Source organism: Misgurnus anguillicaudatus, chromosome 20 (genome assembly GCF_027580225.2).
Source record: "Misgurnus anguillicaudatus chromosome 20, ASM2758022v2, whole genome shotgun sequence".
In the NCBI taxonomy this organism is placed as follows: Eukaryota; Metazoa; Chordata; class Actinopteri; order Cypriniformes; family Cobitidae; genus Misgurnus; species Misgurnus anguillicaudatus.
In genome coordinates this window covers 13,704,429-13,722,217 of record NC_073356.2, presented here as the reverse complement: position 1 = coordinate 13,722,217, position 17,789 = coordinate 13,704,429, and the positions used below count along the sequence as shown (strand labels likewise).

Sequence of the window (17,789 nt, the reverse complement as noted above, 5' to 3'; positions counted from 1 at the left end):
GCCCCTAATGGCATAGGGTTATTCCACTAATATCATAAATTACATATAACTGTCCACGTCAAAACATTCATTATCACCTATAATGAAGAAAGAGAAGAATTTTCTGTTTGGTGTCATAAACTTTTTTTGTGAATCATAGGCTTCGCATATTCCTGTCATTGTTTTAAGATCTGATTGTGACTCATTTCTAGAGATTCAGTTCACGTTTGTCCAATTACCAGAAGTGACTTAAAGCATAGTAAACTTAACTGTGTTGTTCTTTTTACAAGTTCTCCTGCAACCCCTTTATCCATGATTATGTAGGTAGAAATGTCAAGGACTAGCAGCAGCTGTCACATCTAAAACTATTTAAAGCATTATATTTATTCAATTTCCATTGTATAATTGTTAAAACCCTTGTTTTGTTTAAAAATCTTGTTTGACATCATACAAATTGAAGCAGTTCATATATATGTAACTTTTAAAAAGCATTTATAAATTGTTTATAATTTACAGCAGGAAATTAAATACGTTTCATCATAAATGTAATTTACATTGTAACCTAAAACGACATGTTAAAGTTGTTTAAATTTGTAAGATGAAGAAATAAAAGGTAAATTATATTTTAAAAATGAAAAATATAAATGAAACGCTCCAAAAACTAATACTGTGTTGGTTTTAGGACAGCATTACCATCAAACTGCAGTTTAGAGCTTACTTGTGGGTCAACTGAGCACCCAATTAAAAATTATTGTGACTAATGGTCAAAACTGTTAAAATTTGTAGGAAAATAGGCCTGCCTAGTGAAAAGGAAAAATCTTGCCGCGTGCCTTTTTTTCCCCACTATGAACACAAACATTTCTAGAGAGCAGATTAGTATCTTCACAAGGGGTAAAGTAACAATTCTGGAAACTATTTAAAACACCTAGAAAAAAACAGCATCTGTCATCTCTTAAACTATTCAATCCATTACCTTTATACAATAGGAAAATATGTCAATCGAATTGAACTGCTCTTTATCCGATGCTGAATATTTGAAATAGCGATTTTTATATCCGTGCGCAAGGGAAATTTTGAGACGCTCCCTAAAGCGGCAGTCCTTTTAAAGTTACCGCTGAGCGTGCGGTCGGGTGTGATAGGCTGTTTAAAGAAAGAAGCTTCGCCTTGTGTTCAGATGTGCCCGTGGTGCTTGCTGGAGAGTTCACTCATCGTTTGCTAGCTCCAGCTAAAACGGACCACAAATCTTTTTCCTTTTTTTGAATTTTATTTATTTCATCCAACCATCGGATAAACCTTTCTGAAAACAAGATGTTACTCACCGCCGAACATTACGTTATCATCCAAAGCTACATGTTTTAAAGAGCCGGGTTGAAACATCAGATGGCTGTTTTACTGATGGAAGTTATTGTGGCGAATGGTTTTAACTATGGTATGCCGATGTGAATTTTTATTTTACCCTTCACCCTTGGTTATGGATCCCTGATTTTGGGAATATCAATAATTCCAAGGTTTTAGCAGGAGTCGGCCGCGATCGAAGAGGGAATTCTGCACGGCAAAGCAAACTACAGGGGATTTAAATCGCTTTGCTCCGGGGAAACAAGAGAAGCAGGAAGAAAATTCATGTGGCGATTCTCTCCTTTACATTAAAACAATTTGGATTGCAGGATGAGCAAGGAAAGACCTAAGAGGAATATCATTCAGAAGAAATATGTGAGTATTTGTCGTTTGCAGATGACCTTAAGTTTGTTCAATGTCTGCGCTTGTGTCGATGTAAATGCGTAAACTTTGATCGCGAATGAGTGGATGGCTCTTGTTGTCTTTAGGGTAGATTTGAAAAACATCACTTTTCTGTGGTGCATTGGTTCCAAAATACTTGCAAAAGCTTCAAGAAATATATATTTAGTTTCACGTATATCGATATTGTTCGACTTTTCTTAGTAACGTTAATGCTTTTTACATTAAGACAGTGCTTGTTTGTACGACAGATGTTAAACTCGAACAAATCTTTTACAATTGTGTGGAGTGTTGTTTGATAAAACTCGACGTTAAAACCATTTTGTGATCAGATTGGCTTTGTTTGCTCCTTAGTGCTTTCAGTCTCAAAGACCTGAAGACACCGTCCTTTCTTTTATCCCAGCATTATGTTTGCCAAACTGAATGCCATGTAATTGCAGCATGAATACGCAACTATCCAAACTCTCTTGTCATCGTTGATTTGTTTATTTTTATTAGACGTCGTTCTTGAGGCGTACAGCACTGCATGGACTCTTTAATGTTTTCAAATTAACTAGGTTAGCAAAGCATTTCCCCTCCCCCTGTCGACTGAAAAGGCTCTATCGTATTAGCACACGTGAAGTTTGTTTATATCTTATAGATTGTCTTAACTTTATATACATACACATTTTAACTTGGTAGTCTGCGAAAGAAGAGCTTTTTGGAGGCGTTTTGGATGTATTTAAATCCGTTTTTCTTTCTTCCCTTTATCACCTCGTGCATGACCTGGTCGTTTATTGCACGAACAGACTAAAAGCTCTGCATTTTACCCACTCGCAGTATTGTACGACAAATTAGATTAAGCGCATCGTGTGTCGTTTTAAAGGGAAATATATTTAGTCGCATTGCAGAGGTTCGCCTGTGAAATAAAAGCGACCATTTTACCATCTCCAGTACGGCGGGTCACTAAACCGGCGAGCTTGTAATATAGCGGAGATGAGAGGAACTACCCATCTTGAACTTTTCTGGCTGGTGATTTACTCTCCTCAGAAGTAGAATTTAGCAAGGCTAGCATAACAAAAGCCCGAGTCTCCTCAGAGAGGAGACAAACCTGATATCAGTTAACCCCTAACTGACTCTTAACCCGACTTTACCAGGGATTTTACCTGAGGTTAACGTGGAGTTTTTGTCTTGCTTCACAACTGCTGTTTTTTGTTTCACCAGTCGTAATCACGGTCTCGTTTCCTCTCAAACGAATCCAGCAATGAGAAGTAATTTCACGCGGCTAGCGATTGAAAGGGTTAGCTCGTGCAGCCAATTTTGCCTGCCTGCCGCGTGCAGCAGGCTCGTCACGTGCACCCATATTTAACTTTTTCCGAGAGCCACATTTGAAAGGAATTGCTGCTTGTAGGAATATACCCGTCTTCCACCTTACACGTAAAGTTATGTTTTAGTTGTTTTTTAGTACTTTAGCTTGACAGCAACAAGTTAACGTGCCTGAAATGAACATTGCGAGGCCATAGGTTATGATGACGCAATACGGGGGCAGTTTCTTTCCACGCGCATTATCTGTAGGGTTTAGCTCATTGACATGGAGTTTTCCGTACGTCTTGGAAATTGCGTTTCTTTTGATCAGTAGCTGTAAGACCATTGGTTTTATGTTATGCTTAATCATGGCTGTTTTCATCTTTTTTTATTTAGAGAAAAGTAATTTTTTAAGCTTGGTGTAATGGAAATTTGTATAGACAATACATTGTCTATAGTCATGCTTTGATTTAAAATATTTTATTTATGTATCTATTTATTTGGCTAGACATTGCTCTTTTTTAGATTATTATATTCATCAATATAATTTAATTCTGTAATCCTAAACAATTGTGTCCTATTCCTAAAGGCCTGGTGACCCCATAGGACGGTAAAAGATTATTTTAACGTAGAGATAGTTTTACAAATTATAACAACTTTCAACAAAACAATACCATACCACAACTATAACAACAACTAAACAATATTGTTGGGATTACGTCATAGCTTTAAAATGTTCAATTTACATTTTTTTCAGCTGATGAATAATAAAACATTGACAGCCAATTAAAATTCACAAAGATTTAAATCGCTGACATTTTAAATGTGAAGCTGCACTGCGAGGTTAGAATAAACATTAAAAACACAAAAGTTAACATTGTAAACACATCGTTCCTGGTGTAAACGTGTCTCAAGTAGGGATGCACCAATAGGATTTTTTTGGGCCGATACTGATTTAAACAGACAACTTCTGTCCGATGCCGATATTAAACACTTGTATACAATACTATATAGCTGGTCTATTTGCTAGTATATTTCTGCATCAAATTATTTTTACTGAACATGGATTGGATCTAATTAACATTCAACTGACCAACATAATAAGAGAGCCACAAATTAAGCTAAAACAAATATAATAAGACAGCATGACAACCTTCAAAGGTGGTTTTTGATATTCAGCATTTATTTTATTAACAACATTAACTCGTTTTTAACATATAATGGATATCTTTATGCAGTTAATTAATAAACAATCGGTATCGGCATTTCTCGTGCTATTGCCGATTTGCCGATGGTTTTAAATTCATCAAAAATCGGCCGATAAATATCGGCGGTCGATACATCGGTGCGTCACTAGTCTCAAGTCATAGAAATTCGTCAGAATATATATACCCTTTGATCTTTGCATTAAAATGCGAATCGTAATATATTTTTAGCTACTTTTAGCTTTGATCCATCTATGGTTAGACTGCCTCATCATGACCACACATCAGTATGCTTACCGTGTCCTGAGCCTCTGTTAGGGGGTGTGGAATGGATCTGGTCCGTTTCAAACACGTTCATGTCACATCTGTGTTGTGGGGGCAGCTGTGGTTAAAATCTGGTCAGGCACACAACAAAAACAACCTGAAGGATCTGTCCCCCGGGCCTACACAACTCTTGGCCCCATGGATTTGGCCTCCCTTAATTAGCGTAAGACAATTATACATGCTTGGCTTAACCATGTCCCCTGAAACACGAGTGCAAGGGGATATTCATTTGCCTCTGTTTTTTTTCCTCTCTTCGTTCTCCTTCCTCACATGTGCTGTGAATTTTATTAAAATTCATTTAGTTGAAAACAAGAGAGAGATAAAAATGATAATAGATGTTAATAAGAGCAAACAAGGAAATGCAATTAGTCCGTCCCTGATTGACAGACGTGTGAGGGGAAAATAGCAGAAGTAGTCGCTTCTTTTTTCAGATGAACTCCTTTAACGACACCGCGCCGACACGATCTGAAGCAAATGCTCTGTGTAATTATTTTTTAGGCCTGTTTTTAAGATTTATGCCGTTTTGATTTTGAACTTTGGCTAATGAATGCAGTCGGAGCTCTCGTTTGTGTTCTTGTTCTGTTGAAGTGAACATGGCACATGGTGCGAGGGGGGGTTTAGCTGTGGCTATTCTTCCTCCCTAGTTTCCCCTAACCCTCTCTCTCTCGCTCGCTCATTCTCTCTCACTGCGGGCCCAGCTGGGGTCGGGCCCTGATTCATAGACGTGTGGTGGGATAGGCACAGCTGCTGTAGGGGCCTTTACAAATGTAAAGAAGCTGTCAGTGTTTGTTTCATCAGGCGTACAACTGATGAGGACCAAGTTGAAAAATCCACTGCAGTGTGTGGAGCACAAAAAAAACCTGGAAACTAAAATAGGGATGAGGGCAAAGGCTCACCAAGCCCTCCCTGTGACCCCTTCCCCTGTTCAGAGTCCTTCAGCTTTAGAATGTAAATGTGGGCACCTCGTCCATTTGTGAGGGGAAAGCCGTGATGCTCTGTGTGTGTGTGCGCGCGTGAGATCGCGTGTTTGTGTTTTAGCGCCTGCCGTTGGAGCCATCGCGCTTCATTTAACCCTGTGTTTTAATGCAAATGTTTTTTCATAATGTCCTTTTATTTTCATGCATGTGACGTGGCAAAATTCATGGGTCAGACCTCAGTATGCCAGCTGTTGTTAAAGGACTGATTTAAATTTGTGAGTTAGTAAGGGGTCGTATTGAGCTAACATCCCTGTAATTGACAATGCAGAGCCAGTTTTTTTATTGACATAAAACGAAGAATACAATAAAAGACACAATTTTTGTTTTGCATGGGTACTGTCACATATTTTAGAAGAAGCCTACTGTAGATTTGATTCATACTAGAGGAAATGCTTTAGATAAAAGATTGTATTATTGTGTAGTAGCATTAGTCATAGTAGTCGTCGTCATTACCACCACTGTCGTCTTCGTAGACATCACCGGCGTAGTAGTAGGCGGCAATGCTTTTTATTTGTTGTGGTTGTAATGCATGTTAAAGTGTTTTGTAAATGTGTGCATGCAAGAATATTATGGTGGCAGTGTGTTCACGGCAATGATGAGCTTGGGTAATTTACAAACATGAGTTTGAACAGTTAAAGGGATAGATAATAAACACAAGTATATATTTTGAGGAATATTTGTAACTGAACCGATCATGAGCCTCATTCACTTCCATTTTTTCTACTATGAAAGTCAATAGTGTATCCCTTAAAAGCAAAAAACACCTAAATTACACATAGCCCATGCCATACGTTTGATCTGAAGGTTCACTATAACTAAAGTGTAATTCGTTTTTGTCAAACAAACATGGATGTTAGATTTACTACGATTTGACAGGATCAGCATGCTTTGTATTTCAAAATGTAAATGCGATTTCCTGGCATGTTATTGCGTAACTGGATGTGATTTCAACAGTGGCTACTTGTGTACCACAAAATGCCAAATAACCTTGGACTACTAGGAAAGCTGGCAGGATGGCACACTGTCGTTAATTTTATAGTCTTATTTTGCCCATCCAACATGCTTTGCCTTTTGGCCTGGTGAAGTCATAAATGAGTGTGCGACTCTTGTTCTCCTGTATAAGTGTTATATCACAGGTTTGGTTATGCAATGTGACCTTTTATTTATTGACCTTTGCGATCATAAGCACAAGGCTCCTCGGTTGATGTGTGACTGCTTGCAGAGAACTCTCTCCCACATAGACAAACATGCACAGGTGGTGACATATGCGGATACGTCAACATAACACAAGGAATTTATTTCGCTGACATAAAAACGGGTGCAGCGATGCTTTGTTAAGTGTTATGACATAAGTGTTCCAGTAGGAATGTTCTTCCTCCCCGCCTTCATTCCTCTGTCTTGTACTTTGTTTAATGATGATATAGGAGGACAGATTATCAGATAGGGTGTTTCTATGTGGTATGCAAAGTGTGATGGTGGTAGACAAACATGATCCTGTGGGCTAGGTCCTGGCTTTACAGGAACTGCTCATCATTAGGCCAATGTATGAAGTGGAATTAGGGCTTGATCTTGAGACATGGCCTTTACTTTGTGTTGGTCTTGGTGTACAACCTTTATTTAGATCTCAGATAAAATGACTAACCCAGGTTTTTTTCTTTATTGGTTCCTCCTTTTCATTTGACTTTAATAGACTGTCTGGTTCTTGGTGTCATTGTCTGGGTCCTGGTATTTAGGTCTGGATGAACTTTGAGTGGTCTGAACTTTATCTAGGTTGTAGGGTCTTTGTACTGATTCTTATCAAAATGATGTTTCTGTAGTGGGGCCTTTTCATCTGCACTGAAAGCTGAAAGTAATCTGTATGGTTTAGTTTGCCCTTTATTTGGTTACCCAAGTTTTATCGTTGATAGATGAAGGTGAAGCAAAGCAAAAACAATTTCAAGATCAACAGCTACAAACTGCTTTCTGCTAGTTAAATGTCTAGTAAACTCGTAAAATCTAGATCCCACAACTTTGTCCCTCAGAAAATACTGTAGCTTCAGGAGGATTTCTTGAGGTTCAAGAGATTTCAAGACTTTATTTAATCAAGACACCTGGGTAATACATTGATGTACAATAATTTGTTCATCTAAGGGGCTGTTTACACTTGGTATTAAGATGTGTTTTCATCGATCGGATCACAAGTGGACGAGAGAGACACATTACGTTTACACCTGGTATTTAAATCCGTCTCTCTTGTCCACTTTCGACCGCTTCTGTGCTGAATACTATGAGGGGGTGATCTGTGAGACGGTGGGCGAGTCTCTCTGCTGTCATTCAAACCCGAGCGGGAGTAATTATGAGTTTATATGGACGCAAACTTATATTATGTCGGAGTCCACTGCTTCTTTAGCAAGTAAACATACTGCACAGTGTTTTGTACATGAGTATGTAAGAGCTTTCTTTGAATTTTCAGCGCAATTGATGAAATAGGATCGCGCAACTTTCACACGCTTTCAAAACGAAACTACGGAGATCAGCCACTTAGTTTTATCAATGAAAGGCTAAAAATAGCGCTGTTCACCAAATGTTCACGCCAGAAGTCAAAAGACGTAAAACTTGTGTTTAATACCTCAGATTAGATAAATGGGCGGAGAGAAGGCGGTCGCGTGTGGCTGTTCGAACGCATTCAACCACATGTGCGTTCCGCAACTCCAAAGCGATCCGATCGAAAGAGGTTTCGACCACCTCTGGATGTGGTTGAAAGTGGTCGAAAGTGGACGAGCTCAAAACGTTTTGAACACCGTTTACACCTGGCATTAACGTCGTCCACTTGTGATCCGATCGACGAAAACCCATGTTAATGCCAAGTGTAAACAGCCTCAGAGTTGTATTTCCAGTCACGCGTTCTCAGTTCCTTTTGTGTTGTAGTGTTGTATGCACTTGGCTCAAGGCAGGGTAACCTCACTGATTCTTGTCGTGAATGCTGACATGTAGCCAAGATGTGGCAGCAACAGGCAGAACATTTGGCAGCGTACTTCCCTTTCTCAACTGTGTTCATCTCTGTGACGCTGACACACTGCTCTGTTCTTCGGAGGTGCTCGTGTCTCTTCCTCTGTCTGCTTTTATGAATCATGGTGCTGAACAAATTTAAAAGTACAGAACATATCAGCTCTATTTCAAAACCTGGTGAGCTGCTGTCTGCTATGCCAGCGACCAAATTTGTGATTTAAAAAGCTCTACATATGCACCAACCTTCGTGTGGGACTTGCAGTTGATCTAGGAATGCCACAATACCCTAATAAGCATAAGTGCACAGCACACAGATCTTTTGTAAAAAAATTTTTTTTAATATTTAGAGTTGAGTTGCATTTATAAGCTGCATTACTTTCACTTTTCAGTTCATTCATTTTGTTTTCATGCAATGCATTCTGGGATTGCTTTCTTTTTAAAGGATGCATGTGAATCATGTTCAACATTGTACATCATGACCAGGAGAATGTAGCAGGTAGCTCAGTATGCGTTGCATTTTGTGGCAAAAATATCTATTTTTGTAACGGTCTTTGTTTGGGGTGTCTGCTAGTGTTGTTTAAGTATTGTTTATACTCGACGCATCTACATAAGCGCGTTGATGCACGCTGCAAAAATTACGTCAACGCGGATTGGGCGGTCACGTGCGTTGGGGGCGCGAGACTTCATTTTGTGTGGAGGTGTTCGCAGCAAATTTTGTAACTGCGCGTACGACTCCGCATTAAAAAAAAGTAAAACAATGCATATCGTCGCTGCCTGATGAAAACCACGTATGTCAATTTTGCCGATTTTGAGATTTTTAGACGGATTGAATGTCCAGGTACATTTTCGTATACAGGCAAATGAAAAGTTGTGAAATCATGTCATCTGATTTTCACGTATATCCATTTGGTGTCAAAGCTGTCAATCACGCCGCCTATCTCCCGCCCAGTGGAAGCATCTCGCCGGTCTCGTGAAGTTTCATCGAAGCTCAGCACTGGATAGCCGAATAAACATAGCCTGGTAAGACAATGACTTTCCTTCATCGAGGTATACGTTTCCAACCTGACGCCAGACGTACGTCTAGGAGTGCCAAAATTATGGTAGGACTGTGCAAACAAAGTATCTGTCTAGCATTACCATGTCAGTGTATTGATTCATTGTCCCTTCATAATTTGCAAGAGACATTTAATAAATGTATAATTAAAATTAAATAAACTAAGCGTATTTAATAAACTAAGACGTAGACTATTTAATAAACTGAGCGTATTCATCTGTCAATATAAAACGCGACTTGGCCATTCTAATTAATGATCGGAAGAACGCGTATCAGCCACCGTTACTGTAAAATATGCACGTATGTCCATTTAAACTCAATTTTGGTCAAATGTGGATTATTACACTGGCAAGAATACGGTTATATGTAAAGATGCCGTACCAAGTATGACGACGCTACATTTAACTGCTTTTGAAATACGGTGTTTTTTCACTTCCTGAAAAGTAACCATTTTGGACATACGTGAGTTTCATCGGGCAGCGACGATATGCTATTCTCCTACATTTAAAGTAAATTAACATGATTCAGAATTATTGGCTTATCTTTGTATTGAATGTATCACTGGATGAGGAATAAAATACTAACCCGGATATTTCTGTATGGTTTGTTTAGTAAAAACGTTAATGAAATGATTGTTTAATTAAAATGTATTTAAGAAATTGCTTGACCGCCCCCTGTCGTTTCAAAGAATATTGCAACAGCGAGCACGTCAACTATAAACGCCTCGTCTGTTTGTTGAGATGCGTGCGGTGCGCGTTCAGCAGAGGCTCGCGGTGTGGATCGAAGCATGAGTATAAACAAACTTCAGGAAGCTCACTAGGTTTTGTAAGTATTACTAGTTTTTCCCAATCGTAGTGCTGAAGTACCCGCAACATTGCGCATTTTCAGTGTCTTCCTTTTCAAATGCACCCAAGTGAGGTCATAGTCTAATGAGCTAATTAATTGACAAGTGTGTTAGATTAGCCAACATCCAAAACATGTATTGTGGTACTCCCAAAACCAGGATTGGGAAACACCGGAATAGAGCAATGATAAGGTAAAGATTGTGGAATCAAGTGTACGTTGTGAAAGCAGGCATACTGAAAACATTTACTGTAATGAGGAAGTGGCTTATACCGTAATCGTTTCAGGCTTTTTAAAATCAGCGTCTGTGGTTTTCATATGAGGGTGTGCGTGTGTGTAAGTGAGAGAGAGAGATCGAGAGAGAGAGACAGTGTTTTTGGATGGAAGACCTCCTCCTTACAGCGATGTAATGGAAGTGTGGTGCGCTAAACCTCCTGCGAGAAGATTTGTAATTCAGTGCTGTGTCTCTCATTAGCGGGCGAGATGCCTGCCACTGGGAGCCATGCGGCCGCTTTTGTGCGAGTTCAGCTGACTGAGCAGAGGCCAGTGGGGCTTTTCATAGGCCTGACACTGGGGTTGGTTGTTTTGTTTAGCATTGAAGGCCGCAGCATGACACGCACTCTTTTAGTGTTTGACCCGCCACGACAGAACTGTTGTTTATTACTGCATGCGGTTTCATTTTATTTAATTTTTTCTGTTGGAGATGTTCTGAACCCAAGGCTATGAAAGTCGTTGTATTGTTGGAGAGATGCAGGCACCACCGCTGAAATATTTACACTGTGTCTCCGTCTCTGTATACAACATTAATCATTTGTTCAGTCAGTGGCTGATCGGACTCTCCAGAACTCTGTGCTTGAGGGATACCTGCAGTTCTGGCTTTTGGTGGTCCTGTTTCTTACCCTGCTTGTACCCATGTGAACTTATCCTCACATTTACATTTATGTATTTGCCTGACTTTTTTTTTCAGTCCATCGCAAGCTATACATTTTATCAGTATGTGGGTTCCCAGAGGAAAATACTGTCTTTTAATTTAATTTTTATCATATGTGTTTTAATAAAGGTGATAAAGCTTTGACTTGCATGTCATATTTTTTCCACTTATATTTACCATATATTTTCATTTATCCCAAAATAACAGAGATATGAATTTTAGTTAATATCGTCCAACATAGTTTGTTTAATCAATATTAAGATCGGTTTATTATTACTTTTTATTAAATACTTTACAAAGTTACACTTGTATATTTCTGTTAAAGGTGCAGTGTGTAATTTTTAGAGAGATCTCTTGACAGAAATGCAAAATAATATACAAAACTATATACACCCCTGATAATAAAGACCTTACATAATGAACCGTTATGTGTTTATTACCTTAGAACGAGTCCTTTTTATCTGCATACACCGAGGGTAAATTAACACACTGCACCTTTAACAAAGTATTACTTTTGTTTTTACGTGTATGCGAATGTACGCGCTAGGGCTGCATAACAACTAATCGCAACTAATCGTTTGCAGAATAAAAGTTGTTGTTTACTTCATATATGTGTGTACTGTGTATAATAATTATGTATATATAAATACACACACATGCATGTTTAATTTTATGGAAAAACATGTGTATATATTAAGTATTCATATTAAAATATAATATAAATTATGTATAAATATAAAAATGTATATACACATGAATATATTTTTTAAATATATACATGCATGTGTGTGATTTATATATACAAAAACTTTTATTCTGCAAACGATTAGCTGCAATTAGTTGTTATGCAGCCCTAGTACGCGCACGGTCGAATGCACAACCTAGTATAATATAGTTTATTTGACTCTTACATGTACACAGACGCATGCGCATTGCGACAAATTGCAATGCTTCTCTTGTGCTACATACATTGTCTTGTAGGCGCATTCAAGACCTACGCGTACAAGGTACGCAGAGTTTCTAAAATCCGGCGGTGCACGTACAGTACGCACACACTCTTATGATGACAAAAATTGCGTCAAGGCGGTCACACACCGGCCCCGCCGTTCTAAAAAAAATCTACCACATTGTTTTCTATGAGTATACGCACACCTGCGCCGCCAGGTGGCGCCCAAAGATATGTATAAAGGCTAGATGTCTCGCCCGCGCTGCTGGCCAATTGAGTTGAACTTCCGCATTTTGGCGGCCATCTTACCACATGACGCTCGCTCACTCGTAGCATTGAGTTTTAATGGTACAGGTACTTTTAAAGGACCATAACTTGCTTAATTTTTTACCGATTTTCAAACGGTTTGGTTTGTTGTAAACATCAAAGATGTACCTATGACACTGCATACTTATACTAAAAAAAAAATTCATGAAAATGTTAAAGCATCCTGAATTATAGCCATGTTAATAACGTTTGTAAGAAACCAAACCTTTGAAAAATTGGTAGAAAATTGAGCAAGTTATGGTCATTTAAAAGTACCTGCACCATTAAACTCAATGCTTAGAGTGAGCGAACTGTCTGTGGTAAGATGGCCGCCAGGTGAGGACGTTAGAGACTCCGCCGTAAGACATCCAGCTTTGACTCAGGAAGTTGCTTGAATCCCTGTCGCGCCACACAGCACCACTCACATAGATTAACATTAAATAACATCATATTTGTCCCAAATCATTAACGATTAACATTGGGTGCTAACGTATATTTTGTATTTTGAAGTAGACTCTATCTGAGGAAACTTGCGCTATTTAATGTGCACTTCCGGTTTACGATACCTCCGAGTTGTCTTAGACGCGACTCAATGCGGCACAACATGACGCTAAGCTGCGCGGCCGTTGTGCGATCCCCTTAACACGCACTGCACACGGACTCCCACGTACACTTAAAAGTGGACCGTACTTCGGCCTTTAGTCGCTACAATGCAACCCTGCTTGTAGATCATACGTCGGCCTTTCATTTAACCCCCAAAACCCTCTGACAGTCAAGGACAAATTTGTCAGGATCCAGATAATATCATACAATCCAATTCCTACTAGAATTTTAGCCGTGTTGGCTTATAGCGCTGTCAGCTTTGTAAAGTGATAAGAATTCATATCACTTTTTACACCTCAATAAGCTCATCAAAGTCACCGGCTATGGTCCTCTTGGCACGCGGCCTTGTAAACATCATTTACAAGCAACTTGCCCGTTTCTCACATTTACTGTCAGGTTGGAAATTAGCTTTTCCAAACAAACTATTTAAGTGGAAGTTTCAAATTAATGAACCACTTTAGACGTAAATAGAATTTAAAGTATGATTTAATGTTACCATAGTGACTACCAAACTGTAACATTATAGCACACATGCACTGTACCATCACAGGGGTCTAGCCACTATGTTTCCATAGAAACCACCCCAGTGCCAGAACACGGCGTCTCTGTGCCTTTTTTGAATCGCCACTTGAGTGTCTGGAAGTAGAGGTGCTCGGCGGATGCTGAGAGCTTATAATGAGCTCTGGCTGCTCCGCCGAGACAGACTCGACTTCTTAACTGCCCGCTCGTGAATCAGATATTCTCAACAAATCCACAAGTGCTTTTTTTAAGAAAACACAGTCGGAAAGCTCATAACCAGGCTTTAAAAGAACGATCAGAGTCCCAAGCATTCAGCAAACCTGAGTTTGCACACTATTGGTGGGCGTTTAGTTTAGCGCGGCCTATTTGTACAAATGCATCAGCAGGGTTAGTGCATAATGCCATTGTGTGTTTATGCAGGTACTCAACAAAGGCTTGGCTAATATTGATCCTGTTTGCCGATAAGTGATGCTGAAGCCCAAATTGGTAGTTTAATGGCGCGTCTGTTGGCTGTCCGTCTGTTGGCAGGTACTACAGGAGTTGCAAGCACCTTTTTGTTTTGTGGTCTTGTAGTCATCTTCATCTCAGTGACTGTGTTACCCATCTCTGTAAATAAAGTTGTAAGAAAGTGTTCCTAATTCTTGTTGAGGAACAAATGAGGAACTGTTCTCTGCAGAAACTGACAAAAATGCACAAGCACTTTCTTTTATTTATTACTTCATATACTTAGCAAAAAACAAAAAAACGACGTTGGCTGACTGTGCTGAGGGTGCTAAAAAAAACGTACATAAGGTGCTTCACAACAGATTGCATACTTCGAAATGATCTATAATAATTCCTAGAACAAAGTCAACCGCCTTTTAAAGTCATAATATAACTCGCACACTGCTGCCGATTTGAGTGAGAGACGGTCTGGCAGGAGCCGAGGAGAACTTGGCTAGCCAGTGCCAGATGACAGATTTATGAGCAAACGCGCATTATTGAATGTCACTCCTGACACGGCAATTGCAGTAATATTGAGTGACAGCGTTGTGTTTCCAGTAAACGTGCTTTAATGTACAAACACTAGGTTGAACTTACAGATTTAGTCAGCTTTTTATTTCAAATCCTGTAATTTTGCTGGAACGTGTGGTGTCACATTTTCTAGCGAATATTTCGCTAAAGCGCCAAATTAGTCATAGTCTCGTATTTAGTGTCTCTGAAGGATCAGAGATTCTCTGCTGGCTTCTTCCTGTGGAAAGTCTCGGTGACAGACGAGCGTGAGGAGAAAAAGATTGACTTCTGTTTTCATGCCTTCTCATTCATGCGCACATGTGGGAAACCACCCTTAAAACACTCGGTCTTGAAAGTTTCAAGTCAGCAGCTGTTTGTATTCTATTTAAAGTGACACAAAAACTTTTTTTATTTGCTATTTTTGTTGCATTTTTATTGTAATTCCCTGCCCTTCACCGTTAGTATTTGTCGATCCTGAGAGGATGTTAAATTTATTCTGTGCTTTTTCCCCTCCCAACTCTCAATTTTATACTGTAACATTTTTTTAAATCCAATAATTGCTCTATTTTTCCTTTATTGTTCTTGTCTTTTTCGAGTTTCGAAATTGTTCGCTGCCCTTTCCATCGCCTCCCCGCTGACAGGTTGGAAGGACAATCTTCTGTGAGGAAGTGACTGGAGGTGAAAATCACTCCTTAATTGCTGCGATTTGGGCAGCGACCTGCTTGTGAAGAATGGGTTGAGTTTGATTCGTAAAACGCCCCGAGTGAGCTTATAACACCTGGATATTAGTCTGAAGTGATCTAGAAAAAACAGATTTGCTTTGGAGGATAAGAACAAATGCTTTGTTTGACAATGGTGGTGTGTGTGTTAAATAGGCGGCTCGCCCATTATGACTATATCTGCTTTCCTTTGGGACCAGTATGGATTTTGACTCTGCATTCTGAATATTAATGGATAATGTGAAGAGTATAGTCCTAGTTGTTCCTATTAATTTTATTCCTCTTCTAAAAATTCACCAAAACTATTACTTTTCATCATTTTGTTATTTTCCTCCATTTCATCGTTTTAACCATAGTGAAAAAACATCTAGTTTTAGCTGTTTTCCCTGCCTGGTTTTAGCTGGTGTAGCAGTCTGGTTTTAGAGGGGTTTCGGCCACTTTTTAGCTGGTCAAGCTGGTCTTACCCAAGGGAAGAAGCCAACACGGAAGTGACTTAAACTGCACTTCATTGACTGCTTCATCCAAAAGGGAGTTAATCCCTTAGAACACCATGGTAAAATGCCCAACTTTACAGCAGAAAAATATCTTTACAGCCTGGTACAAAGTGTTTTTGGTCTATAGACCTAATTTTGCCCTTCATGACAGCTGTGAGGGTGTGAATTCTTTTGTAACTCATCCATTTGAATTCTATTAAGCCTTAAAGTGTCATAATTAAGGGCGTGGCCACTTGAGTGACAGGTGATTTGTCGCTGCTGTCACTTCCATCGAACAAAGCAGGTGTGGTTTCAGCAAAAGGCACCTCAGCTCCACCCACATTTCACTTCTGCCTATTTTCAGTTATTCTCAAGTGGGGCGCTGCCAAGATGGCGACGGCAGGATTCGCCAACTTTGGCTTTCAAAAATGCTCTTCACAAACCTACAGGAGACGTCACAGACACTATTTTCATCTTTTATACAGTCTATGGTCCAACGCTATCTCACAAGAATTCGTACATATTTTACAAGTTGGCTAATTCGTATTAATTCATACGACCACATTCGTAAGTTTTTGTACGATTTGCCTTGACCTCTGTGGCGTTGGGGTTAAGTGTAGGGTTTTGGTTTCGTTGGTGTTTTTTCCGTGAGAATCGTACGTTTTGGCATGATTAACTTCGTATGAATTCATACGAATTAGCCAACTCGTAAAATATGTACGAATTCTCGTGAGATCAGGCTGTATGGTCTTAACTAGTCAGGCCGGAAGACCAGCTGACCCACCAGCTAATACCAACTTGACCAGCTTGGATTAGTATGGAACTAACTGGATCAAGCTGGTGGGTCAGCTGGTCTTCCAGCCTGACCGCCAAAAAGTGTACGAACCCCCATAAAACAAGCCTGCTAAACCTGTTAAAACAAAGCTGGGAGACCAGCAAAAAACAGTGAACCAATAGGGGGTACTTGTTTTTTGTAGTGTTTGCTTTTCTAACACAGCCGGTGATATTTTGAAGAACCCTGTGATGTTCTTTTCCACACAATAACGAGTTGAAAATGTTTGAAACGCCATATAGATACTACATGCAGTACATGCAATTGAATAAAGTCCCACAATGACCTTTTGTAAAAAAAAAAAAACAGTTCCTCTAATATTGCCTTTGTGTGTGCCCTTTTCCACTTTTTATTTTTTTCTTTAGACTTTTATTTATTTTATTTTGAGCATACACGCATGTATTTTTTCCAGTTTTCTAATTGGCTTTTTATACCGATTTCTGTTTGGTCACATTGAAGTGACGGTGGGTCTTGCACACAGTGCCTGTCTGTGGTCAGCTGACCGCTGTGCTCCTGTCAACTGTCATTTCTGCTGTGGTTGCATCCTTCACCACCACAGTTACTGGTAATCTTATCTCGCTGTCAGTTTGTCTTGCTCTCTGCCTGCCTTCTCACCCCCTGTTAACCCTTTGAAACTCGAGCTGCTGCCAATCTGTCGCCTCGCTTCAGTCTCGGGACCCATCATTGAGAGTGATCGGGACCGTATGCTAAACTCTTATGATCTGACCCTATTGTGCTTCGACAGGCTCTGTACTATTAAATCTACTATTATAGTATTTGTGTGTGTGGATAGTGCTTATAAAAGCAAGAAAACTATTTAAGACTGTATTTTGCCATATACTAAAATCATTGTACTACATTGTATGGAGTAGTGTAATGCTTTTCAAAAATGACACAAATGGTTAATTAATGAAACAAATAATTTTGTTTTAAATACTGATAAAGTTAATCAGCTTAACACATGCATAACTCATGGCAATGCATAACTATCCATTTTGTAAAATGTTAATGGTATTTTTGAAAACATAAAAAAAAACATTCTGGGGCTGTTGCTTTTTCAATCATCCGCATGTCTTTTT

The 17,789-nt window shown here is 39.3% G+C and overlaps 1 protein-coding gene and 1 long non-coding RNA gene across 2 annotated transcripts in view; one reads left to right on the top strand and one right to left on the bottom strand.

Moving 5' to 3' along the window:
* LOC141351430 (uncharacterized) overlaps positions 1 to 3,268 on the bottom strand; it is a 129,741-nt gene extending 126,473 nt beyond the window's left edge. Inside the window, exon 1 of the long non-coding RNA XR_012359686.1 lies at positions 2,859 to 3,268. This is a non-coding gene — a long non-coding RNA (uncharacterized lncRNA). The remainder of the gene's footprint in view (positions 1 to 2,858) is intronic.
* The window catches only part of jarid2b (jumonji and AT-rich interaction domain containing 2b), a 149,929-nt gene continuing 133,252 nt past the window's right edge, over positions 1,113 to 17,789 (top strand). Inside the window, exon 1 of the mRNA XM_055219622.2 lies at positions 1,113 to 1,689. Within this exon, the coding sequence (XP_055075597.2) occupies positions 1,645 to 1,689 (45 nt within the window). The 5' untranslated portion in view covers positions 1,113 to 1,644. The remainder of the gene's footprint in view (positions 1,690 to 17,789) is intronic.